General features: G+C 42.6%; 2 protein-coding genes across 2 annotated transcripts in view; both read right to left on the bottom strand.

Moving 5' to 3' along the window:
* The window catches only part of LOC148891297 (uncharacterized), a 36,784-nt gene extending 24,628 nt beyond the window's left edge, over nt 1-12,156 (bottom strand). The window contains exons 1-18 of the mRNA XM_089008608.1: nt 12,051-12,156; nt 11,943-11,964; nt 10,594-10,854; nt 10,253-10,519; nt 9,261-9,530; nt 7,572-7,832; nt 6,926-7,186; nt 5,543-5,803; nt 5,123-5,383; nt 4,781-5,041; nt 4,443-4,703; nt 3,269-3,529; nt 2,939-3,196; nt 1,943-2,209; nt 1,589-1,846; nt 1,249-1,506; nt 854-1,114; nt 529-786 (exon numbers count right to left, since the gene is read on the bottom strand). Coding sequence (XP_088864734.1) covers nt 529-786; nt 854-1,114; nt 1,249-1,506; nt 1,589-1,846; nt 1,943-2,209; nt 2,939-3,196; nt 3,269-3,529; nt 4,443-4,703; nt 4,781-5,041; nt 5,123-5,383; nt 5,543-5,803; nt 6,926-7,186; nt 7,572-7,832; nt 9,261-9,530; nt 10,253-10,519; nt 10,594-10,854; nt 11,943-11,964; nt 12,051-12,113 — 4,270 coding nt within the window. The 5' untranslated portion in view covers nt 12,114-12,156. The remainder of the gene's footprint in view (nt 1-528; nt 787-853; nt 1,115-1,248; nt 1,507-1,588; nt 1,847-1,942; nt 2,210-2,938; nt 3,197-3,268; nt 3,530-4,442; nt 4,704-4,780; nt 5,042-5,122; nt 5,384-5,542; nt 5,804-6,925; nt 7,187-7,571; nt 7,833-9,260; nt 9,531-10,252; nt 10,520-10,593; nt 10,855-11,942; nt 11,965-12,050) is intronic.
* A 1,019-nt stretch (nt 12,157-13,175) lies between these two features.
* On the bottom strand, nt 13,176-25,048 carry fndc7a (fibronectin type III domain containing 7a). Its single transcript, XM_089008663.1, has 15 exons — nt 24,998-25,048; nt 24,091-24,109; nt 23,836-23,955; nt 22,325-22,582; nt 21,433-21,696; nt 20,042-20,299; nt 19,678-19,932; nt 18,866-19,120; nt 18,501-18,758; nt 17,455-17,712; nt 17,119-17,373; nt 15,022-15,288; nt 14,194-14,223; nt 14,087-14,124; nt 13,176-13,617 (listed from the first exon to the last, which is right to left on the bottom strand). The coding sequence occupies exons 1-14, from the start codon at nt 25,046-25,048 to the stop codon at nt 14,093-14,095; spliced, it is 2,580 nt and encodes an 859-aa protein (XP_088864789.1). The 3' UTR covers nt 13,176-13,617; nt 14,087-14,092.
* Nucleotides 25,049-26,530: the final 1,482 nt, after the last annotated feature.

Genomic DNA, 26,530 nt, shown 5'->3' with positions numbered 1-26,530 from the left:
AACATTCAATGTAGCGCAGGAAACCTTAAACTCTCCTTTTTCATCAGAAAAACAGTTAATTTGTAAATGATATGGGTCTGGAGTTATACCAGCTTGAAATGAGGGCAGCTGTCCAAAATACAATGCAATACATACATATGAGTTTATATAGCGCTTTAACAACAGCTGAAGCAGAAACGAAGTGACAAATTGGGGAGAAGGGAAATGCTGCCCCCTTGTCGAAAAGAAAAAAAACATTGCCACAGGCCATGGCCAGCACTTTATCGGCACCCAAGCATAAAAAACAAAATCCGATCAAATTCGAGAATGGTGCTCTACATCATATTTTCTATTCTCGAATAAAATTGTAAATGGCAGTGAATGAGTTAATTTACAAATATTGTGGAGTTTCATTGAGAAGCGAGATCTTTGCTGAAAGTATATCCAGGAGCGGATGAGGAACAATTGACACCGTGTCAGTCTTTTTCCGCGTTTGCATTCATTTCTTAAAAAATCTTAAAACAGAACTGATTACGATGCTCGACTCACCTGTTTGGAGTGAATGACAGTCACTCGGGGTGCTGCTACAGTGTTCTCCCTCAGCCTGGACAGTAACATTGAGATCCAAACCGCAAGGAAGATTGTGGACTAGACAACTCGTATTTAGAGTCCGACAGATTTCCTGATAACCATACCCAAAAATCTCAGCTTGGAAGCCGACACGTCCAACAGTGTCACTCCAACTGAGCACGGCTGTGTTGTCGCCACACATGTACTGCTTGGAAATAATCGCTGGAGGGCAGGGAGCTATAAAAAAAAAATAATAATATTAGCTGCGCAGGGCATTTCAATAGAACGTAATAATAAACCTAACCTGTGATAATGTTAGCAGGTGGTCCAGGTGGGCTGTCACATTGGCTTCCCAGAGCCACGATCATGGCTGTGTAAGTTGCACCACATTCTAAATCCTTTAGCGCACACGTTGGAGTCGCCGAGTTGCAGGAAACCGAATGGCCGCTCATGGCTGTTGCGGTAATTATGTAACCTGTGGCATCGTACATTGGCATCCAGGAGACAATGGTGGAATTTGTGCCACAGATTTGGGTGCTGTTTTCGATGTATGGTGAGCAAGGAGCTGGGAAAGAATAATAGTGAGATTAAATTTTTTGACAAAGCGACATTAGAAGTACATTGCACAACAGCCCACAGAGGACATAACAGGATGGGCGCTGAGTACATAAATTCAAATTCAAATTAAAATTTCACTACCTGTCATCAACGTTGCTTGTGAGCCTCCTGTGCTGTTACATACGCTGCCCTCAGCGACAACAGTCAAATTGTATGTCGTTCCACACTGCAGTCTATTCAATTGACAGGATGTTGACATGCTCCAGCAGGATGTTTGATACTGTGATGTGTAAGCCAAAACGTGGTACGATGTAGCCCCGGCGCTGGCATGCCAGGATACCGTAGCTGCGTCAAAACCGCACTGGAGAACGGCGGTCACGTTTAATGGATCGCAAGGTCCTGCAGGAACAGGTACGAGAAGAACAAAATGGTGCATTCCTGGAGATGAAAAGCACTAATTATCCACAATTGTAGAAATTACCGGTGGTCGTTGTCATTTGAGCGGAGACGCTGGTGCAATACTCATCGTGAGCTGTGACGTTAACGCTGTATTGTGTCGCACACTGTAGATGACTAAAAGAGCACGTGAGGTTCGATGTCCAGCACGTTTCAAAGAAGCCATTTGGTCCCGCCATAGTTGCTGTGTAGGACGTCGCCCCCAAAGCAGCATTCCAAGAGGCCCAGATGGAGTGTGTACTACAGTCTATCATCGCTTCTAAGCTTTGAGGTGCACATGGAGCTGGATAGATAAAAACATCACTCATTTTTTACAATGCTCATTCAAACTTATTATCCTACCCTATCCAGTCTACTAGTAATTGATACATCCTAATACCCGTCATGATGGTCCGTGGGACGCTATATGGCCCAGGGCAATCTCCAAAGCAACCTTTTACGGAAACATCATAAGATTGTCCACAGTGAAGGCCACTCAGACGACAATTAGTGCTTTCAGTGTAGCAGGTGGCTGATGTCAAATTTCCAGAGAGGGGAGTGGCGGCGACGCTGTAGTTGAGTGGCCAAGAAGAGTTTCTCCAGCTGACCGTGAGGTCATTGGTGTCGCAGGAGAAAACGGTGTCGACGTCCACTGGTGCACATGGTACTAAGAAAATAAAAAGGTTTGATGGTTTGAATCAGATTGAATTGGATATACAGTACTAAAATATGATGCATCGTTCCTGTGACGCATCCCTAAATACAAACAAGATATTTTTTAAATATATACTGTATACTGAACTGTAATACTAATATCATATAATAAAGAAGTCCAAGATGGCGCCCGAGTAGGCAGGAGTCAACAAATGCTCTGCCTTTTTTGTTGGTTTTGTGTTTTCTTTTGTTACTTTGTGTTGTTGTGCGTCGAGTGGAACGGACACGGATTGTTTGTCAGCATTTTGTATGTGGAACTGCCGCAGCTTGGAATTGAAGCGGATTCACATGGGACAAGAGATGTGAAACAATTTATTTTCGTGGATGCTACAGCTTCGTGTTTACTTTCAACATTTAGCTTGTAGCAGATTTCACCATGTCGTCCCTGATCCACTGGTGAAAAGGACGCTTTGATACTCTCTTTCATCTAGAACTGCTGCATGTAACAAAGAGGGTGCAGAAAGTGCTTAAGATTGACTGTCTGTGTCCTTTTTGTTGTGTCATATTTTTTTTTTTTGCTTTATTTTGACTTCAAGATGGCGCTGTGTGAGTGACTGCCTTTACAGCAGGTCCTGTATTTTGTTTTTGCTGCTGTGAAATGTAAATTTCTATATAGTGAGACAAATAAAGCGTCATCTAATGTAGTATGTGGATGATGTTTGTATTTATGTTTGCTCTTTACCAGGTGCCTGCCAGACTGAGGCGCTCTGGCTGCTGACACAGACGCCATCAGTGGCCGTCACAGAAATGTCATAAGGTTGGTCACAGAGCAGGTTTGTTAGTGTACAGTTGGGCGTAGGGCTGACGCAGGTAAGCGTCTGCTCCGTATTGGTGGCTGTCACAGTGTAGCTCGTAGCAGTTGGATCAGAGTTCCAGAACACATGAGAGATACCAGCCGCACAGTCCGGCTGGCTGGACACGTTGGTGGGGGTGCATGGCTCTGCAGGAAGTGAATAGGTAAGCATCACCATTCTCAATGACATGGAAGTGAGGATCGGCGTCAGCGTATTACCCGTGTACAATGGCACAGCATCTCCAAAGAGACCTGTGCAGTTGTTTTCCACTCCCGCCACGGTGATGTTGTAAACTTGCCCGCACATAAGGTTGTAAAAGTTGCACGACGTTTCATTGGCGGTGCATGCTGAAGTATAGCCTGCACTGCTCACAGCAACGGCAGTGTAAGAACTGGCGCTGTCACTGGGTACCCAAGAGGCAGGAACAGGACCTGGTCCGCATGTTTCCACAGCAGTGATGTCTGTGGGAGGGCACGGCACTAACAGGACAGAGAATGAGACGGATATGTCATGCAAGTTTGGATTGCAATCTCAGCTAAAAGAATTTGTAGCTCCTCTTGGAGAATCGGGACACAGCCCTACCAAGTAATCAACTCCCTTCACCCCCCCTGAAAATCCAAAAACTATATTCACAAACAATTTTAAAGTCCCTGTGAAGAGATGTCAGAGATGTTCGGTCAGAAACTGTGAACAAAGGCTCGAACACAGGAAGATTGTCTTTTACTGCCGGGAGGGGATGTAGCCATTCATGACCGATGCCCAACTTCTGCAACCCTCTGCCAAGCTATTTATTGAGAGTACATGAAAATTTAAGTGATACATGAGTAAAACATAGTCTTCTTGATTTGAATACCACGCCCCTGGACGTCCCAAGCACCAACAACCCTAAAATAAAAGAACAGACATTTTAATTGCTTGTCCTTTCCATGAACTGATAGATTTGTAATATGGCTAATGAAATCTTCCTGTGAAGGAGTTTACCAAGTCCTAAATTAGTCCAAGGCCAGATTTCCTCCATGGAGATGACAGTGATAACAGGCTGTGTCTGTTCAACTCAGATTGACTCCAGATCTTCTGTGCTTCCATTGTGTGCCTTGTGTTCGGCAGCATGAAAGTTTTAAATATGATAACTTCTTTTCTGCCTATTCTCTATCAGGAGATAAGCCAAATTGTTTGGAAAAAATAGCAACAAGATAAAATGAAGCCTCAAAAAAATTCTCTCCACTCCGGCTAGCTTGTGGGCTAACAGGTTTTGATCCAGTAATAATCACTATGGACAATACACCTCCGCTATTCATCATACTTTCTACAACTACTGATTATGCTAGACGAGGCTTTGGCACCATATTGTGGCCTCTGCGGATTTTAGAAAGTGCACGTCAATTCTCTTACTTGTTTGCACGATGGCCTCGGTACTGGGTAGACTGTAACATGTCCCGTTGACCGCCGCAATAGTCACGGAGTAAGTGCTGCCACAAGCTAAGCCTCCTCTGGTGCAGCGAGTCTCTGTGGAGTGACAGTATAGAGGCTGACCCAATCCTCTGGAAATGGTGGCGGTATAGTTGTCCGCAGGGACAGAGTTGCTCCAGGTCATTGTCAGCTCGCCTGTAGGGCAATTCATGACCGCTTCAACATCCTCTGGTCCACATGGTACTAGAAAAAGATAATATCATTTATTATTTAAGATTTTTTTCCCCGCTAACGGCTAGAAAACGTGATGGCTGCAGTACCTGAGTCCATGCTGACTGATGTCGAAACAGAGTGGCAGGTTCCGTCATCGTTAGTAACACTAACGTTGTATTTCTTCCCACAAGGCAAATCTGGAATTTTGCAGTTGTTGACTGTATCACTGTTGCACCTGAGTTGAGCTCCACTCGGATCCTCGATGGTTGCTGTGTAGTTGCCTGTGGACCGGTGATTCTGCCAGATTATCAGAGCGTGGTTGGCGTCACAGTCTCTGAACGCTTCAACGTTATCGGGAGGACAAGGTGCTAAGGGGGACATTGAAAGAGTAAACATACGAGCACTGCTGAATTTGGCATGCAATGGATCGTTGGGTCAATTCTTCTTACCTGTACGAAATGCAATCTCATCGCTGTCGCTGCTGTTACATTTGAAATTGGATCCAATAATGCGGGCCGTGTAATTCCGTCCGCATGTCAGGTCACCCACCAAGCATTCAGTGGCGGCTGAACTACAGCCATGCACATTTCCATCCATATCTCGAACGACTGCTGTGTAAAATATGGCACCGATGCTTGTCGTCCAGGTGATTGTGGCAGAGTCTCGGCTGCAGTTGGCTGATGCTGACACAATGGTGGGGGTGCAAGGAACTGTAGAGATAAAGGAGTATAGAAACGAGTCAGGAAAGAGGCACTGGACTTGTTTCAAATTTGTTTTTGTCAATTCTCAGTCATGGTAATCCACTGATCAAGCACTAGATAGCCCAGTCCATAACCCATTTGAGAATCTTTTAACTCAAAATTACCAACCAGTCTGCGCCACCTCTCCCAGAACTCTGTCAGTGGAGCAGTTGTCATTGGACGCCACGATCCACACGCTGAGGTGTTCCCCGCAAGGCACGCCGGTCACTGCGCAACTGTTGGACGAGGAGGTGCAGTTGTAGGTTTCTCCTATGTTGCCCTGTGCTTCTATCGTGTAGGACAGAGCTCCTGCTGCTGAGTCCCAGGTAGTAATCAAGGTTTCGGAGTGACATTCTGCTGCTGTGTGTACATTTGCGGGGAGACACGGAGCTGGCAGAAAGAGAGATTGAGTTAGTGTCAGAAAATACACATTTTCTTCCACAGTTGTTGAGGAGGAAGAGGAATAAAAACATCCATAAGCATATCAGGTGGCAGCCTAAAAGACTGGAAATGTTCAGTCTTCTTTAATGTTCATTTGGGGATATAAAAATGCACTTTTTACTAACTTATAAATAATGTTCCGATTTATTTCAATAATGTGAAGGATACATTGCATATTTTTCACATGAGCTGGATACAAGTTGCTGAAAAAAATATTGCATCAACCACAGTTGTCCAGGATGCTTATGGACAGAGAGAGAGAAGAGTCAGAGAGAGAGAAAAGAGAGAGAAAGAGAGAGAAAGAGAGAGAGAAAGAGAGAAAGAGAGAGAGAAAGAGAGAGAGAGAACGAGAAAGAGAGACAGAGAGAGAGAGAAAGAGAGACAGAGAGAGAGAAAGAAAGAGAAAGAGAGAAAGAGAAAGAGAGAAAGAGAGACAGAGAGAGAGAAAGAGAAAGTGAGAGAGCGAGAGAAAGAAAAGGGCGAGAGAAAGACAGAGAGTGACGAGAAAGAGATAGAGAGAGAGAGAGAGAGAGAGAGAAAAGAGAGAGAGCGAGAGAGATAGAGAGAGAGAGAGAGAGAGGAAGAAAAAATAGAGAAAAATAGAGAAAGAGAGAAAAAGAGAAAGAGAGAAAGAAAAAGGTGAGAAAAAGAGAGAAGGGGAGAGAGAGCAAAAGAGAGAGACAAAGAAAAAAAAGAGAAAGGGCGAGAGAAAGACAGAGAGTGATAGAGAAAGAGATAGAGAGCAAGAGAGAGAGAGAGAGAGAGAGAGAGAGAGAGCGAGAGAGAGAGAGAGAGAGAGAGAGAGAGGAAGAAAAAATAGAGAAAGAGAGAAAAAGAGAAAGAGAGAAAGAGAAAGACTGAGAGAGAGAGAGAGAGAGAGAGAGAGAGAGAGAGAGAGAGAAATATAGAGAGAGACAGAGAGATAGAGAGATATAGTGATAGAAATAGATAAGATAGGATAAAAAATAAATAAAAAATAAATAAATAAACTGATATAGTGGGGTTACACAATTTTAAATGTGTGAACTATCATGTACTGTATTTCTAATAGGTAGATGAAGTAGTACTCACAGGTCCGGACGAACTCAGGTGAGCTAACTTCACTGTTGCATTCCGAACTGACAGCGTAGACGGTGTATGAATAGAATTGACCACAGCCTGTGTTGGTAAAGAAGCAAGCGTTGTCTTGTGTCCGGCATTCAGTCATTTGGCCATTGTTGTCTTTCGCCGTGGCCACGTAGTAAAATGTGTTGTTGGTTGGCTCCCAGCTGAAGAGGATCACATTGCTTGAGCAGTCGTGGTTGGTCTGAGGGTGAGCTGGTGCGCAAGGCACTGGGGAAAGGAGAACAGGAAATTGGTGTATGCGACTTAGAAAAGTGGAGATCAATCATCTTTGTATTTTTCTCCTTTGGTTACATTGCAGGCTCACGTCACTTAAAAATACATTAAACTCCCTTGAGCAGATTGCGTGCTTCCCCCGTGATATGATAACTGAGCTTTGAGATATCACCCTTCCCTTCAATAGAACTCAGATTGATGGTGTCGGGTATCCATTCGTATTGACGAATGAGAGGGTGTGACTGTGAGAAAGGAGTCAAAGCTGACAATAGGAGGAAGCTAAACAAAATCCCACTGGGGCGACTTATCGGGTTATGACATCGAACAAAGTAAAACAAGAAAAAAAGGTGTTGGCGAAGATCACGCCAGCAGCACTCACATGTCTCAAATATGGTGGAGGTGTTGGCGATGCTCTCGCAGTCGTCCGAGATTGCCGCGACGTGGACCGTGTAGTGCTCGCCGCAATTGAGCATGGTGATCTGGCAGCTGGTGGAGGCTGAGGTACAGTTGAGTGACGCGCCAGTGCGGTCGACAGCCGTGGCTCGGTACAAGTTGGCACCGAATACCAAATCCCATGTTACTGTCACCATACCGCTGGAGCAACTGTAAACCACCGTGATGGACGTCACAGGATTGATGGCTAAATAAGATGAGAAATAAGGTAGAAAGTGTTTATAATAATAATACATTTCATTTATAAGCACCTTTCAAAAAAGTGTTTAGTGGCGTGGACGGCAGAGTTTGAACCGTAACTAATTCACTGCCATTACCAAATTCATTATTTGCGCTTGTTGTAACCGTATTGTATTGTAATCATTGAATTGGAATAATCTTGCCCTTAACTCACTTCACTGCCATTCCTGAATTTATTCAAGAATTGAAAAGCACGACGTGGAGCGCCATTCCTGAATTTCTTCGGATTTTGTTTTTTCTTGCTGGAGCGGGTGCCAATAAAGCGCTGATCAGACCTCTAGCAAGGTTTTTCCCTCCCCGGCATTTGCCACGTATGGTTCACATCCACTGAACCGAACCCTCTTTTGCCTAATTCGCTGCCATTCCCAAACTTATTCGAGAATCGAAAAGTGTGATGTCAAGGGACATTCCCGAATTTGTTTGGGTTTTTTTTTTCTTGGGGGGGATGCTGATAAAGAGCTGGTCAGACCTCTGGCAATGTTTTTTACCTTCCACGAGGGGGCAGCATTTGCCTTTTGTCCATGTTCACGCTTTGTTACAACTTCAACTAGTGTTAAAGCGCTATATAAATCAATATGTATGTATTGTATTTTGTAGATATGCCCCCATTTCAATATCATATAACTCCAGACCCATATAACTTAGGAATTAACTTTTTTTCTGCTGAAAGAAAAGAGTCTAAGGCGTAGATGTCAAAGTCAAGGCCCACGGGCCAAATCTGGCTAACCACCTCATTTTATTCGCGAAAGCAAATAAAATTTGTGAAATTCAACGATGCTTCCTAAGGTTCGACTCAAAATTTGAAATACAGTAAAGTCTCGTTATATCGATATCTGTTATATCGATAGTACCGCTTATTACGATACTATTTCTATGAACGCAAGGAAAAAATTACATGCGCGCAGGGTCGGATATATCGATAGTCCCGGTTATATCAATATTTTTTCGGACTCCCGAGAATATCGATATAACGAGACTTTGCTGTAGTTCCATGTAAATCACAATAACAGTCATTATTCTTGACTTCAGATTTGAAAATGAGTTATTCGTTAATTTGTTGTACGTTCTGTATGTCATATATGGAGGAGATGAAACATTCGAATGGTTTCCCCAAATTCATAATGGCCCTTGAGAGGAAACCGTAACTACGATGTGGTCTGTGGTAAAATGACTTTGACACCCTTGGTCTAAGGTTTCTTACGCTACATTGAATGTTTATGTAGTCCTAAAACTCAATATTCTGTGGGTCTTGCAATTTGAGTGAAAATGGCAAAAACCCCGGCACTGGAGAGGACACATTTTTGCACATGGTTGGGCAGTGAATGAGTTAAAGAGTAAAAGAATTTCAGTCAAATGCCCGACTCAAAATACTCACTGGTTGTTGTGTGTGTGACATTGGAAGCCTCCCCCGGTACTAAGAACACGTTGACCGACGATACGCCAACGGTGTAGGTGGAGCAGGGTTCTAGATTACTTATATCCATGCTTGTGGACGATGTGTTCATGATGACGGGCGCGTTGCTAGGATTTTCGTTGTCGCTCACAGTCACTTGATAAAGCAGTACTTTATACACAGAGTCCCACGTCACTTGAGCTGTGTTCTTTCCGGTCGAGACGAGACTCACACCAGTTGGCGGCTGCACCACTTTGGAGATGAAATACAAATAAATGCTAATGGAGTGGCAACGTAACAAAACCGCAATACAGTGAGACCTCAACTTACAAAAACCTTATCTTACAAAGTTATCGTCTTACAAACGTCAAATTGATGAAAATTAAACCTTATAATAAGCACTATTTTCATAATACACACCCACCACAGCTGGCGGAGTGATCTTCGGCGGAAGCACACGACCGAACAGCACCAGAAGTTAAGTTACCAACAGTCCTTATGGAAGGTGACTCTCCTTCCATAAGCCATCAACGACCATCAAAAAGGTAAATAATACTTTATTTTACAGCACAGATTATTTCTTTAACTACAGTCCTCATGTAATGCGCCTCTTTCCAAACAGCAATTCCATTTGACCTTCGACCTCCAACGCCATTCCATCAAGCCATAAATGACAATCACAAATGTAAATAAAGTGACTTTGATACAATGCAGTGTATTTCTTTCATTACAATACAATAGCACATTTATTATACATAGAAAAAGGTATGTTGTGTGTAGTTTTAAGGCTTATTTAGTTGAAAAGTATATTTTATGCAAACCCGGGGGAATGGATTATTCCCATTTTAATGGTTTCCTATGGGATTTTTCTTTTGAGATACACACTTTTCACCTTACACACTCTGTCTGGGAACCAATTAAGTTCATAAATTGAGGTCTCACTGTAGTTGTTTTAAAACCCACAATAAACTTACAGGTGGTGATTGTCCTAATGTTACTTTTGGCAGCTCTTCCTGCTGCGTTGGACGCATAAATGTAACAGTTGTATGTAGTCAATGGAGTCAAGCCGTCCACGTGCCCGCTCAAGGTCGTGAAGGTCTGGTTGTATTTGTTTGAGGGGAAGCTGAATAACTCCTCTACATATAAAGTGTAGCGATCGGCCCCGAACACGCTCGACCACTCAAATGTGATGGAGGTACTTGAAACAGCTCTGGAAAATGTGATCTGAGATGTCGCCGGTACTGCGAGAAGGCAAGAAACTGAGTATGAGAAAAGCTTTGAAAATAACACTCATCTGGTTTTTAACAATATCTACCTGTCATGGTTTCGTAAGTGTCTGTGCACACAACAACGTAAGACGCTAAGACCTTGACCGTGACAAGGTATGTGTGGCCGGGTCGTAATCCCTGAACCAGCCTCTGAGTGCTGGGTGGGTACGGCATCACCACCACAGGGGCGATACTGGTGGAGTTGACCACTCGTAAGTCCAGTAAATATACCGAAGCTCCGATGTCTTCGCTCCATTCGACATTCAGTGATGACGCTGAAGGAGAAGTCACTGACACAATGCTACATCCTGAAAATATTTTTTAAAAAAGGAAATTGGGGTTATTAAAATTGAGATCATCAGCAGTTTAATGCTGGGTAAAAACCATTATTCAATACAGTGATACCTAGGCTTACGAACGCTTTAGCTACCGAACTTTTCGCCTTACGAACATTACATTTGCGAGAATGTAATCTTAGCATACAAACTAGTTTTCCGGAAAACACGGAGTGCCACAATGGCTAGTTTTCGGCTGAAGAACACCAAACCACACGGCCGAACAGCGCCACTTTGGCTGACGGACTACTTTTCCACACACCCTTTCTCTGGGTGCATACGTGGTTTGCTATCAAGTGGATACTTTTGCTTTTTTGGGACCGAAAAAGACCCCACCACAGGCTCGTGTTCAGCCAAAGAAGACACATAACAAAATTACGGTCGAGCAGAAGAAGGAGATCATTGAAAAACACGAACGAGGTTTGCGTTTCTGTGACTTAGCATCCTCGTACCAGTATGCTAATGTTGTTCGCTACATGTGGCTAAGGGTGTTTCTGTGTTGTCTAAGCAATGGTCTCAGGCAGTAGAAGAGGATGAAAAACTTCTGTTGATTTGGATAAATGAAAAGCAGCTCGCAGGGGACTGTGTTAGTAAGGGTATTATCAACGAGAAAGCACGGCTACTTCACTCGGATATCATCAAGAGTCAATTATCAACGACCATCACAAAGGTAAATAAAGCGACTTTATTATACAGTACAGTTTATCTCTTTAATTAGAATACAATAGCACATTTATTATATATAAAATGAGGTAGATTTTATGTAATTTTAAGGTTTGCTTAGTAGAAAATTGTTTTATGCGGACCTAGAAATGGATTATTATCATTTTTAATGGTTTCCTATGGGAAATTAATGTTTGGAAGACACACTTTTCGCCTGACACACACTTTCTGGAAACCAATTTAGTTCGTAAACTGAGGTTTCACTTTACGAGACAACGAACATAGAAGAGCAAAAGCATGGAGTAATAACGCTGTGAACACAATTAAAATACATTTTATATACAATTATGTTTATTAATAATAGATCTAACATTAATTTTGGAGTTGACTGCACTCACCTGTTGTCAAAACTTGTTGCACCTAAAAAAATGAGGAAACAACAGTTCAAGAATTAAAAAAAAGTCATAATAATAAAAAATATATGACAAAGCAAAATGTCCAGTTACCTGTATAACACACAGAAGGGTGGCTGATAAAAACATCCACATGTTATCCAATCGTGTTTTCATTCGCTGAAGAGTTTATATCCGTTTGTACTTTCCTCATCTGCCCGTTTCAAGGGGCGATCTGAAATCTTTTCCAACCAAGTAGTGTAGATACACTCAGCGGGAACCAATCAGAGTGTTTCAAAATGAGGACAGGTGGATGCCTGCGGGCGCACTATTATCATGAGAAGGAAGCAAAAGGGGACGATTATGTGGGGGGAGAACTTGCACTTGTCCACCCAATCTTCCATTCACACCTCTTGCATTAACTTAACCATTACAATAGTTTGAAAACAAGTCCAGTTGATGTTTGACACACAAATAAGACACGTGTAGACCATCTAGCGGGATTTTGGTCTTCATCTGCACATTTTTATGAAAAATACATTACAGATTTTCACTTGTAACATAATATGATTTGCTTTGTATAGCCTGCCAAGTGTCCAATGACGTTCTTCCAGAAAACACTCCATCATATTCCACGATTAAACCAAAGCCACCCTGTAAAACAGCAAAGGCCATTCAATGTTTTTGACAGCCAATACATAAAATTGGTAGTATTGGTACTTTTTAGTGATGATAAATTAGTGAACAAGAGACCTGCATATATATTCCTAGTGGTGGTGGGTTTGAAATGGTCTTCTAATGAGCTAATCTATCTAGTTGGCTACATAGCAGGCTATCTAGTTAACTACTTAGCTGGCTATCTAGTTAACTACTTAGCGAGATAAATAACTACCTAGCTGCCTATCTATTTGCTATCTGGCTGGCTATCTATTTGCTAGCGAGCTACCTTGTTAAATACCTAGCTGGCTATCTATTTGCTAGCTGGCTAGCTATCTAGTTATCTATTACCGTAGTTATTTGGCTAGCTAGCCTGCTGTATAGCTGTCTATCTATTAGCTATCTATTAGCTTTTTAAGTAAAAACGTTTTTAGGGCTCATATGTTCAATACCACTGTACTGCCGAGTGTCGAGTTTAAACAGTCGGCATCACATAAGCTCTCACACCAAATAAGATGATCAACTTACAGGTGTGTGTTTGATTAAAAACAATCCTTTATTGTCATTTGACAACTTCCAGCGTCCAAACTCACAAAGTATTCCCACCCACTTCATCAATTGACCTTGATTAATGCTTACACCTAAAATTTCGGGGCGAAGAGGTTGGGTTAAAAAAATTATCAAAGGCTATACATCAGGTTTACAGTTCCATTTCGGCACTGGTGCTACTCCCATCCTCAGGTTATTTTGACTGGAATTTTGAAAACTCACAGGCCAATAAATGATGACAATTTTGTCAGATTTTGCTATCATTAAAAAAAGTTGATAATAATGTTTCTTTAAAAAAAAAATCACTTTCCAACAAAAGACATAATCCATACATACATATCTCTCTGCAAACAGCAGTGATGGGATATAACATTCCTAAATAGGTGCATATAGTATTTCATCCATGTATAGCGGAACATGCAAAGTGGCTGTAATCACAGTCCTCCTCCATGCTGTGGCGTTGTTCGGAGACTCCCTGAGGGTTGCAAACAGAAAAAAATTTGTAATGGCACCTCAGAGCTCATCAATGCTCAATAACCATCATATTGTTTGCAGATTTGCGTATACATTAAGCAGCTTATCGTCTTACATCCCAAACTCATGACGTGTCAGCACCTTTACATCTGTTTTAGTCACATTTACAATCTCATGACCAAGTTTCTGTCGGGAGTCCCACAGGTAATGGCGGAAGAAGTCATCGATGTTGCAAACATGGTTATTGTCATTAGCTTTGTTTTCCTCCTACATTGTGACCAAAACCTCTATGGGCACAGTTATTTACAGTTTTATGGAAGCCGGTGATACGGTTACAAGTTAGCGCGTCAAGTTGCCAAGCAAAACAATGGCCCCCGTCCTGCTTTTATCAATAGCTTTCACGCGTGCAACAATCTCAGCTTTGTCAGAGGCTTGCATAAGTCATCCAAGACGATCCACATGAAATTTACCGACCTTTACTTGAGGCTTCTTCTTCCCCGGGAGATCACTGGAGAGAGAGATGACATGTTTTTCGAAAGTCCGTCAAGTGAAAATTGGAGAAATCTCGCTTACTTACCAATGCCGCCGTTAAATCCTGGGCAAGGAACTATAAGAATAACACAAAAACAAAAATACATGTACATGGCATAGAAAGGACATTTAACTCATTTGTTGAATTTAGCTCATTCGTCTAATTTATTCGGGAATTGAAAAATGTGACGAATTTGTTCTGGTTTTGGTTTTTCTTGCAGGGAGGTGCCAATAAAGCGCTGGTCAGACCTCTGGCAATGTTTTTCCCTTCCACAGCTTCAACTGTTGTTAAAGCGCATTATAAATCAATATGTGTGTATTGTATTTTATACAACCGCCCCCATTTCATGCTCAGATAACTCCAGACCCATATAACTTAGGAATTAACTTTTTTTCTGATGAAAAAAAGAGTCTAAGGTTTCTTATGCTGCATTGAAAAAAAACTGGACTTATGAATGGTAAATAGCACAGCCACATTATGTAGTCATTACAGTTATGTATATCATATACATATTATTTATTCTGTATTTTCATACTTTGCACTGTCATTCTCATTTGTACATACAATACTTAGTTTTATTTTTCATCTTTTTGACCCCTCCTCTTTAAACTGTGCTGTTGTAGATTGCAAATGTCCCCATTGTGGGACTATTAAAAGCTTTTTGATTCTGCATGTTTATGTAGTCCTAAAAGTCAATATTCTGTGGGTCCTGCAATTCGAGTGAAAATGACAAAAACCCTGGCACTAGAGTGGACACAGTTTTGCATATCGTCTGCCAGTGAATGAGTTATTAAATGTTAGTGTTGTATTCTTATTTTTTTCCTTTTTTCATTGTAGACTCTAAATTGGCTGTTGGTGTGAATGTGAACTGACCTGAGTATGTCCTCTGCTGACAGAACTTCACTTTAACTCCGCTGGGTCCAATTGGCGCCGCCACCACCGTGTAGACGTCCCCGCAGCTTTCCTCCTGGATGTCGCAATGTTTGCTGTTGGCAGTCGCGTGGCAAGTATAGTTGGCAGCTGTTCCGTATAACTCCACCGTGTGCTCCTGCATCTGGGGTGTCCAGGAGGAGTCCCAATACACCCTGAGGGAGTTGTTCGCCCAGCGATACAGTTTGACATTGGTCGGGCAGCAGGCACCTGGGAGCGAGTTCAGATCAGCATTTTGAGCCAGAGGTGTGGCGCTACATTCATAATCCCTTTATTGAAAAGATCATCCACCATGTTGGTGTCCTCACTTGATGAGAAGCCGCCATATTTACACTCTGATGTGCTTCCAGTGCTGCTGATGGCTTCCAAGTCGACGCTGTACTTTGTCCCGCAGCTGATACATCCCATCAAGCATTGGATATCCACTGTGCGACACCTGACATGTCCGTGTGACAAAGCTAGCGTGGCGATGTAGGAGCGAGCTCCACGGCTAGCCGACCAGGTCACATTTGTCATTGACTGCGTGACTTGGGTGACATTCATGGACGCAGGACAGCAAGGACCTCGGGGAGAAACAACGTACTGATTCAAATGAAAGAACGTGGAGGCTTTACTTTTGTCTTGGGTGAGCAATTTTGAAGTACCTGTTTCTAAAATGCGACTGTACCCGGGTAGACTCCGTCCTGTGTTTGCGGTCGCCACGGCTGTGATCTCGTATGTGGAACCGCAGGGCAACCGTGTTAACTCACAGGACATGTTCCTTCCAAAGCAAGTGTGAGTATCGTACCGCCCGGTGGCAGTGATGGTGTAGTCTGTCTTCTGGGTATTTGAGGTAGTGAAAAGGACTCGGTATGAGGACTGGTTGATCTGTGTGATATTCAGAATCTCTGGCGAACATGGAGCTGCAGACAGGCAGGACATTGAAGGTCTCAAAAACTGAGACTTATTCGACTCTTCTATTCCAAAAAGAATGAAAAAAATAAATGTACAACTAGATTATGATACTAGCTGCTGACATCGATGAGAAGGTTTCTTCAGCCGTCATCTATACTTCTTTGAAGGTGTTGGACGTTTCGATTCTTATCCAAGAGGACAGTCGTAGACCCCATAGTCACGCAGGACAATAGAAGCAATCACTCAGGACAATAGAAGTAATCAGTGTAGCCGCAGGGAGAAGTCCTCTGCTCCCCCCAACCTTCGAGCAGGGACTAATCATAGCAGAGTCTGGCACCGCCACGTCTGGACAGTAGGGATATATATATATATATATATATATATATATATATATATATATATAGGGCCAAAACTACCAGAAAAAGATTTTAGTTCGCTGACGAAGCCTCTTGGATAAGAAGCGAAACATCCGACACCTTCAAAGAAGTACAGATGACGGCTGAAGAAACCTTCTCATCGATGGACCACTCCTGTACGACTGAGAACTTACACAGACGTATAGCTGCTGACATACAAAGGTTTGACGTTACAGATGAGCTCAATGAACGAGTCCAGCAGAATAAGAACAGATTAATTGCATTTCCATTCATTTCAATGGGGAAAGATGATTTAAGATGGACTGATTGGTGGCGCCGGTGTAATTTATTGCTAATTGTTTTTTCCAGAACCCCATAAATGTGTCCGCAGACCATCAGTTGTTTTATTCATTGCCACATCAGTGAATTACCTGTCTCGTGTATGCGTGTCGGGCATGTGCCGTTGCACCCTCGCAGTTCGCTACATGGGCTGACCGCCACAGAATAAACTCTGTTGCACTTCAAATCTGACAGCGTGCACACCGGCGCCGTGTCATGACAGCTGATGACCTGGTCGACCTGCTTTGCTGTCGTCTGGTAAAGATCTGACCCTTTAACCGGTGCCCACATAATCTGCAGGGTTTCAGTCGAAACAGACATCAATACAACATCCTCTGGGCAGCATGGAACTGATAGGAGATGAAGAAGGGTAGAAAAATTGTCATGATGGGTAAAATTAAAGCCTTTTTTTCTTTGCATTTCTACTCATCCACCATGTTGGTGTCCTCACTTGATGAGAAGCCGCCATATTTACACTCTGATGTGCTTCCAGTGCTGCTGATGGCTTCCAAGTCGACGCTGTACTTTGTCCCGCAGCTGATACATCCCATCAAGCATTGGATATCCACTGTGCGACACCTGACATGTCCGTGTGACAAAGCTAGCGTGGCGATGTAGGAGCGAGCTCCACGGCTAGCCGACCAGGTCACATTTGTCATTGACTGCGTGACTTGGGTGACATTCATGGACGCAGGACAGCAAGGACCTCGGGGAGAAACAACGTACTGATTCAAATGAAAGAACGTGGAGGCTTTACTTTTGTCTTGGGTGAGCAATTTTGAAGTACCTGTTTCTAAAATGCGACTGTACCCGGGTAGACTCCGTCCTGTGTTTGCGGTCGCCACGGCTGTGATCTCGTACGTGGAACCGCAGGGCAACCGTGTTAACTCACAGGACATGTTCCTTCCAAAGCAAGTGTGAGTATCGTACCGCCCGGTGGCAGTGATGGTGTAGTCTGTCTTCTGGGTATTTGAGGTAGTGAAAAGGACTCGGTATGAGGACTGGTTGATCTGTGTGATATTCAGAATCTCTGGCGAACATGGAGCTGCAGACAGGCAGGACATTGAAGGTCTCAAAAACTGAGACTTATGATTCGACTCTTCTATTCCAAAAAGAATGAAAAAAATAAATGTACAACTAGATTATGATACTAGCTGCTGACATCGATGAGAAGGTTTCTTCAGCCGTCATCCATACTTCTTTGAAGGTGTTGGACGTTTCGATTCTTATCCAAGAGGACAGTCGTAGACCCCATAGTCACGCAGGACAATAGAAGCAATCACTCAGGACAATAGAAGTAATCAGTGTAGCCGCAGGGAGAAGTCCTCTGCTCCCCCCAACCTTCGAGCAGGGACTAATCATAGCAGAGTCTGGCACCGCCACGTCTGGACAGTAGGTATATATATATATATATATATATATATATATATATATATATATAGGGCCAAAACTACCAGAAAAAGATTTTAGTTCGCTGACGAAGCCTCTTGGATAAGAAGCGAAACATCCGACACCTTCAAAGAAGTACAGATGACGGCTGAAGAAACCTTTTCATCATCTCATCATGGACCACTCCTGTACGACTGAGAACTTACACAGACGTATAGCTGCTGACATACAAAGGTTTGACGTTACAGATGAGCTCAATGAATGAGTCCAGCAGAATAAGAACAGATTAATTGCATTTCCATTCATTTCAATGGGGAAAGATGATTTAAGATGGACTGATTGGTGGCACCGGTGTAATTTATTGCTAATTGTTTTTTCCAGAACCCCATAAATGTGTCCGCAGACCATCAGTTGTCTTTATTCATTGCCACATCAGTGAATTACCTGTCTCGTGTATGCGTGTCGGGCATGTGCCGTTGCACCCTCGCAGTTCGCTACATGGGCTGACCGCCACAGAATAAACTCTGTTGCACTTCAAATCTGACAGCGTGCACACCGGCGCCGTGTCATGACAGCTGATGACCTGGTCGACCTGCTTTGCTGTCGTCTGGTAAAGATCTGACCCTTTAACCGGTGCCCACATAATCTGCAGGGTTTCAGTCGAAACAGACATCAATACAACATCCTCTGGGCAGCATGGAACTGATAGGAGATGAAGAAGGGTAGAAAAATTGTCATGATGGGTAAAATTAAAGCCTTTTTTTCTTTGCATTTCTACTAATATATTAGTTAACATGTGTGATCCCTACTGGTGGTGTAGTTCCGCACATGTGCAAAAGGACTGGAGCCAGCCTGGTTGTAGGGGAAGACGCTGGTGAGGTACGTAAAACCACACACACACAAGAAGTGGCAGCTGGTTCCAGTGGTGTTGCAAAACATCTCGGTACCGTCATCCCTCTTTATGAAAGCCATGTAGAACTCCACAACCGGGACCTCATCCCAGAGAACTGAGCAGTTGTCAGATTGGGATTCCTCCACCCAGACGTTGTCTGGGGGACAAGGGTCTGACACATAGAAGGAAAGTGATGAAGATATAGGAACAGTGTCAGATAGACAGTATGAATGGATGAGTGTAGATAATAAACAGAATAGAAGTTATCATATTTAAGTTTCATGCTTAGAAGGCTCACAATGGAAGCACAGAAAATCGGGGGTCAATCTGAAGTGAAGACACAGCCTGTTAAACTGTCATCTTCATGTAGGCGATCTGGCCTTAGACAAATTTACGATTTAGTAAACTCCTTCACAGAAAGAGGTCATGAGCCAGGTTACAAATCTATCAGTTCATGGAAAGGACAACCCATTAAAATGTCTATGGTCTGTTGTTTTATGGATGTTGGTGCTTGGGACGTCCAGGGACGTGGTATTCAAATCAAGAAGACTATGTTTAATTAATGAATCACTTAAATGTACATATATTCTCAATAAATAGCTTGGCAGAGGGTTGGGCATCTGTCATGAATGGCTGCGTCCCCTGCCGGCAGTAAAAGACAATCTTCCTGTGTTTGAGCCTTTGTTCAAAGTTTCCGACTGACCATCACTGACAATGAATTAGACCCACATGTAATGTAGTTTGCAGGAGGTGAGGGAAAACTGGGTCCAGCTGAGTTGAAAGCCGTGACAGAGACCGAGTGATTTTGACCACATCCCACCGGGCCGATGTAACAGTGGTTACTAGCCGTGTTTGTACAGTTTTGACCATGAGTGGTCAAAGCCTGGTAGTCCTCAGCTCCTTTCACTGACATCCAGTACACGGTAATTCCGAGGGCCCCACCAAAAGTCACTTGGACGTGAACAATATCTGGACTTTGTGGACCTTAAAATGAAAAATAAATCCAGAGAGCATTAATGAACAAAACATCATTGCTAAACTGGATTTTCACTTAGGGATCTATTTCCATAAACACTGCATATATATCGCTCACGTGTGATCTGGCACACCGTGAGATCATCACCAGCACGGCCTTCAGAGTCCCAGGCTTCGATCTTGATGCAGTAAGTTGTCCCGGCGTCAAGGTTAGCGAAAGTCATTGTGTGGTCAGTGGTGTTGACCTTGAGGCGTGTGCTGGAGCCCTGCTGGATGATGCAAAGCACGTAGAGGACTGCGTTGTCAACGTGAGACCACATGACCAGGATTGTCCCGTCATCAGGGGAGGATGTGTTCAACTCAGGCGCCGTCACCACTGAATACAAAATATAGAAAGATGCATCAAATGTATGTTGTTTTGTAAGAGATGTAAAACAGTGAGCGTCCCTGTGATTCAATGTCATTTTGCTCTCCCCGGGGATGGGACAGCGCCTTGTTCTCATGGTTTCTTTTTACATTTTATGAAAACGCTGCATCACCTTGAATGGATACAGTTTCTACCAGGACAAGGACAATGAGACGTGAAATGACACACGCTTATGGCCAGCGGAGTTATTGAGATAGAGATATTTTTCTATGGGAACAACATTGACTGTGGCAGTATTTGTACACAAATTAGCATCTTGAGTGAATTGATTCCAAAGTAAAAGTCTGGCCAAGTGAAATTGGTTGGAAATGTTCATCAGTCATACATTTTGACATCCCATACAGCAGGGGTCAGGAGCCATATATGGTTCTTTTGATGATTACATATGGCTCGCAGATAAAACAAAATACATATTCTCGCTTTTTCGCTGTTCATTTCCTGTTTGGGCAGCAGTTGGCGGAAAGCGCAATTTTGATTGGTTGATACTAACCTCAGGTGGTCGTTGATGTTCAATGAGCAATTTTGATTGGATGGTAGCCGTTGATGTCGAAACAGGTAAGCGCCTCTTTTTAAATAAGCGCGTATCGTACATTTCAGGTTGAATGCAATGAAATAATATCATTGATGAAACAGTCGAATGTCAGTGGCACTTTGACAAGCTCCATGCTAATGTTAGCATCAATATACTTCTGCGAGAGACAGCAGAGAGCAAATGTGGAAGCTAATGAACAGTATGCAGGCTAGCTCGCAGTAACTTCGCGTATGGAGCCGGCAAGTTGACTTGCATTCCGATCGTTTGGCTGGATTTTTACCAATCATGAGGAACGGAAAACCATTCATGCTAATTTTGAGTACTATCATAAAGTTATTTTAAATAATAGATCGTGACATATTGTTGAAAAGTGGCCGCGCGTGCGTGTGTGCGTGCGTGTGGCTCTCACTGTAAAACATTTCTAAATATTTTACTTGACTGATCCCTGCCATACAGCAAAGTTTTCGTCAATGAAGATATTGTACTGAATCAGACTCATTCATGTTCACCATCTACAGTTTCTACACCTTGACAAATGTATTATTATAACCTGTCAATGCCTTGATGGAGTGTGAAACTTGGCTCCGCCCTCCAGAGTTGATTGACATGATGCTCAGCTCATAGTTTGTATACGGCTGGAGTCCAACAATAGTTGCTGGGGAACTGTTCACTGTAGTTTCTGAGAAGTTGTCACCACTGGGAAACATTGCCCTTACGGTGTAGCTGATCGCCCCGGCAACCTCTGTGAACACCACAGTGATGCTGTCGCTGTGCTTGGAGTAGGCCTGTACAATGTTGGCCACGTCAGGGGCTGCTAAATTTACAAAAAGAGAAGATATATGTCAGCCAGTCCCAAATGTCTCTTAAATCGAGACAGTCGTAAGTCAGGGTAACACTAGGTGTATTTTCATTTCATGGAGAAAACTGAATGTGTAATTATTTTTTTTACCATTTTCAGCTGTGCACATCTGAAAATAACAGAACATTGAGATGAATAAATCCAACGGTTGATAAAGTACATCATCAATGCATTTCAAGGACATCATTCCTAGTGAGGGGGTCAAAGGTTATTTTCTCATGAGAGGATAAAAGCAGCGCGCTGCACATTGCTTTCACTCAACACAGATTTCAACAAAGGTATTTCTTTCAGGTCTGAATGAATTTGTCGATTGAGGCCAGCAGCGTGTGCATGCCACACAACTCGATGAAAGCTGTAAAAAATCAAAAGAGCCTCTGTAGTCCTCAGCTCCTTTCACTGACATCCAGTACACGGTAATTCCGAGGGCCCCACCAAAAGTCACTTGGACGTGAACAATATCTGGACTTTGTGGACCTTAAAATGAAAAATAAATCCAGAGAGCATTAATGAACAAAACGTCATTGCTAAACTGGATTTTCACTTAGGGATCTATTTCCATAAACACTGCATATATATCGCTCACGTGTGATCTGGCACACCGTGAGATCATCACCAGCACGGCCTTCAGAGTCCCAGGCTTTGATCTTGATGCAGTAAGTTGTCCCGGCGTCAAGGTTAGCGAAAGTCATTGTGTGGTCAGTGGTGTTGACCTTGAGGCGTGTGCTGGAGCCCTGCTGGATGATGCAAAGCACGTAGAGGACTGCGTTGTCAACGTGAGACCACATGACCAGGATTGTCCCGTCATCAGGGGAGGATGTGTTCAACTCAGGCGCCGTCACCACTGAATACAAAATATAGAAAGATGCATCAAATGTATGTTGTTTTGTAAGAGATGTAAAACAGTGAGCGTCCCTGTGATTCAATGTCATTTTGCTCTCCCCGGGGATGGGACAGCGCCTTGTTCTCATGGTTTCTTTTTACATTTTATGAAAACGCTGCATCACCTTGAATGGATACAGTTTCTACCAGGACAAGGACAATGAGACGTGAAATGACACACGCTTATGGCCAGCGGAGTTATTGAGATAGAGATATTTTTCTATGGGAACAACATTGACTGTGGCAGTATTTGTACACAAATTAGCATCTTGAGTGAATTGATTCCAAAGTAAAAGTCTGGCCAAGTGAAATTGGTTGGAAATGTTCATCAGTCATACATTTTGACATCCCATACAGCAGGGGTCAGGAGCCATATATGGTTCTTTTGATGATTACATATGGCTCGCAGATAAAACAAAATACATATTCTCGCTTTTTCGCTGTTCATTTCCTGTTTGGGCAGCAGTTGGCGGAAAGCGCAATTTTGATTGGTTGATACTAACCTCAGGTGGTCGTTGATGTTCAATGAGCAATTTTGATTGGATGGTAGCCGTTGATGTCGAAACAGGTAAGCGCCTCTTTTTAAATAAGCGCGTATCGTACATTTCAGGTTGAATGCAATGAAATAATATCATTGATGAAACAGTCGAATGTCAGTGGCACTTTGACAAGCTCCATGCTAATGTTAGCATCAATATACTTCTGCGAGAGACAGCAGAGAGCAAATGTGGAAGCTAATGAACAGTATGCAGGCTAGCTCGCAGTAACTTCGCGTATGGAGCCGGCAAGTTGACTTGCATTCCGATCGTTTGGCTGGATTTTTACCAATCATGAGGAACGGAAAACCATTCATGCTAATTTTGAGTACTATCATAAAGTTATTTTAAATAATAGATCGTGACATATTGTTGAAAAGTGGCCGCGCGTGCGTGTGTGCGTGCGTGTGGCTCTCACTGTAAAACATTTCTAAATATTTTACTTGACTGATCCCTGCCATACAGCAAAGTTTTCGTCAATGAAGATATTGTACTGAATCAGACTCATTCATGTTCACAAATGTATTATTATAACCTGTCAATGCCTTGATGGAGTGTGAAACTTGGCTCCGCCCTCCAGAGTTGATTGACATGATGCTCAGCTCATAGTTTGTATACGGCTGGAGTCCAACAATAGTTGCTGGGGAACTGTTCACTGTAGTTTCTGAGAAGTTGTCACCACTGGGAAACATTGCCCTTACGGTGTAGCTGATCGCCCCGGCAACCTCTGTGAACACCACAGTGATGCTGTCGCTGTGCTTGGAGTAGGCCTGTACAATGTTGGCCACGTCAGGGGCTGCTAAATTTACAAAAAGAGAAGATATATGTCAGCCAGTCCCAAATGTCTCTTAAATCGAGACAGTCGTAAGTCAGGGTAACACTAGGTGTATTTTCATTTCATGGAGAAAACTGAATGTATAATTATTTTTTTTACCATTTTCAGCTGTGCACATCTGAAAATAACAGAACATTGAGATGAATAAATCCAACGGTTGATAAAGTACATCATCAATGCATTTCAAGGACATCATTCCTAGTGAGGGGGTCAAAGGTTATTTTCTCATGAGAGGATAAAAGCAGCGCGCTGCACATTGCTTTCACTCAACACAGATTTCAACAAAGGTATTTCTTTCAGGTCTGAATGAATTTGTCGATTGAGGCCAGCAGCGTGTGCATGCCACACAACTCGATGAAAGCTGTAAAAAATCAAAAGAGCCTCTGTGCTCACAGACAGGTCACTATGCAATACGGATGCATATGAAATATTATATCGAGGATGAGGGGGAAAAAACGTGGTGACCTATTGTATCAAAGTGGCCTCATTAGTTGTGTTATCAGAGGTGGTGAAAGCACTATCATATCACGCCTAAATACAGTACTCGTGTAAAAAAAGACAACGCCGAGATTGAATAAATGTAAAAATGTAAATGATTTGAAATGAGAGTATAACAATATATTTTTAAACGAATACATATACAGGCCAATGCACACGAAGGTTTCCTTCGTTTAATTTATGTAGCGCTCGTACTGAGAAATGTGCTTGCTAGCATTTCTCGACTATAAATACTATCAAAAGAACTGCTTATTTTTGTTATTGCTGTTTCATGAATTTGTTCATTGTGTATTTCAATAGCTTTCCGGTTTAAATGTTTGCTAACCTTTTGAACAAAGTTTAAAAAAAAACGAAGTAACAAATAAATTGCTAAACAAGCTAACGCTAACAACAGTGAATACATTTTCCAAACCCCGCGATCCTTGTGAGGATAATGATTACAAAAATGTATGGATGAATTTATTACTTTCGACCACTTTTAATGAGTATGTACAAAGTAATGACTTACCTGTGTGACAGTCACCAAGAGTTTCAGCATCATCAGCCGTGTTGTTGTCATAGCTACAACCTTGCTTCACAGCCTCAAGGCAAGATGATTTTTTTCCCCAAAAGAACTTGTCCCTTTTATCTATTGTCGGTTTTACTCCATCAGATGAGCTGACACGTGCAATATTCTTACTGCAAATAGCTTCGGGGCTGAAACTCCTCCTCTTTGGGGGGCGCTTGGGTGACCTATCCAAGCTCTTTTTTAGATTGGAATGTATATATAAAAAAATAAATCTGAATTCCATTTATCGTAAATTACAGCTCAGTGGAAGAGCGTGAATAGATCCCCTTTTCCTCTCTTGGCGTAATAATAGAATTTCAATTACTCACAGTGCACCCATTGCAGCACAAACAGATTTTGGCTATACATGTACTCTATTGGATTCACAAAACAACCCAAACAGAAACCCAGCAAGAATACAGTGATACCTCAGCTTACGAACTTAATTGGTTCCTAGAAAGTGTGTGTAAGGCAAAAAGTGTGACTTCCAAATATTAATTTCCCGTAGGAAACCATTAAAAATGAGAAGAATCCATTCCCAGGTCCCCATAAAACATAATTTTCTACCAAATAGGCCTTAAAAACGACACAAAATATACCTTATTTATGTATAATAAATGTGTGATTGTATGGTAATTAAAGAAATAAACTGTACTGTATTATAAAGTTGTTTTATTTACCTTTGTGATGGTCGTTGAAGTAGTTGCCTCTTGACGATATCGGAGTGAAGTTGCCGTGCTTTCTCGGCGATAATACCTTCAGTCACAATGTCCCTTGCTCGCTGCTTTTCGTTAATCCAAATCAAAAGAAGTTTTTCAACCTCTTCCATTGCCTGAGACTGTTGCTTAGACAACACAGAAACACCCTTAGCCACACGTAGCAATGGTCGACTTAGCATGCTGGTACTGGGACGCTAAGTCACACCAACGCACAACTCGTTCATGTTTTTCAATGATATCCTTCTTCTGCTCGACAATCGCTACTTTTCTTTAATGTCTTTTTAGGCTTAACACTAGCCTGTGGTGGGGTCTTTTTTGGTCCCATAATAGCAAAAGTACTCCACTCGATAACAAACCACGTCTGCACTCAAAGGAAGAGGTCGAAGAAAAGTATTCCACCAGCCACCGTGGCGCTGTGTGGTTTGGTTCGTTCGGCGAAAACTAGTTCATATGCCAAGATTATATTCTCGCGAATTTAATGTTCGTAAGGCGAAAAGTTCGTTAGCTAAAGTGTTCGTAAGTGTGGTATCATTGTATACGTTTGGTGCTCATAAGCCTGTGGGACAGTCATTGGACATCTCTAAATATGCCTTTATTTGTATGCATAAAGTACTTCATCTTTTGATCTTGATAGAGAATAAGAAGTTATCACATTTAAAAGTTTCATGCTGTTATATGGGCAAAATTCTTACGTCTGTCATGAATAGCTGCATCTCCTGCCAGCAGTAAGAAGACAATCTTTCTGGGTTCGAGTCTCTGTCCACAGTGTCCGATC

Source organism: Hippocampus bargibanti, linkage group LG11, assembly GCF_051943395.1.
Source record: "Hippocampus bargibanti isolate YZ-2025 linkage group LG11, ASM5194339v1, whole genome shotgun sequence".
Taxonomy (NCBI): Eukaryota; Metazoa; Chordata; class Actinopteri; order Syngnathiformes; family Syngnathidae; genus Hippocampus; species Hippocampus bargibanti.
The sequence above is the reverse complement of the archived record's forward strand: the minus strand, read 5'-3'. Positions and strand labels throughout refer to the sequence as shown.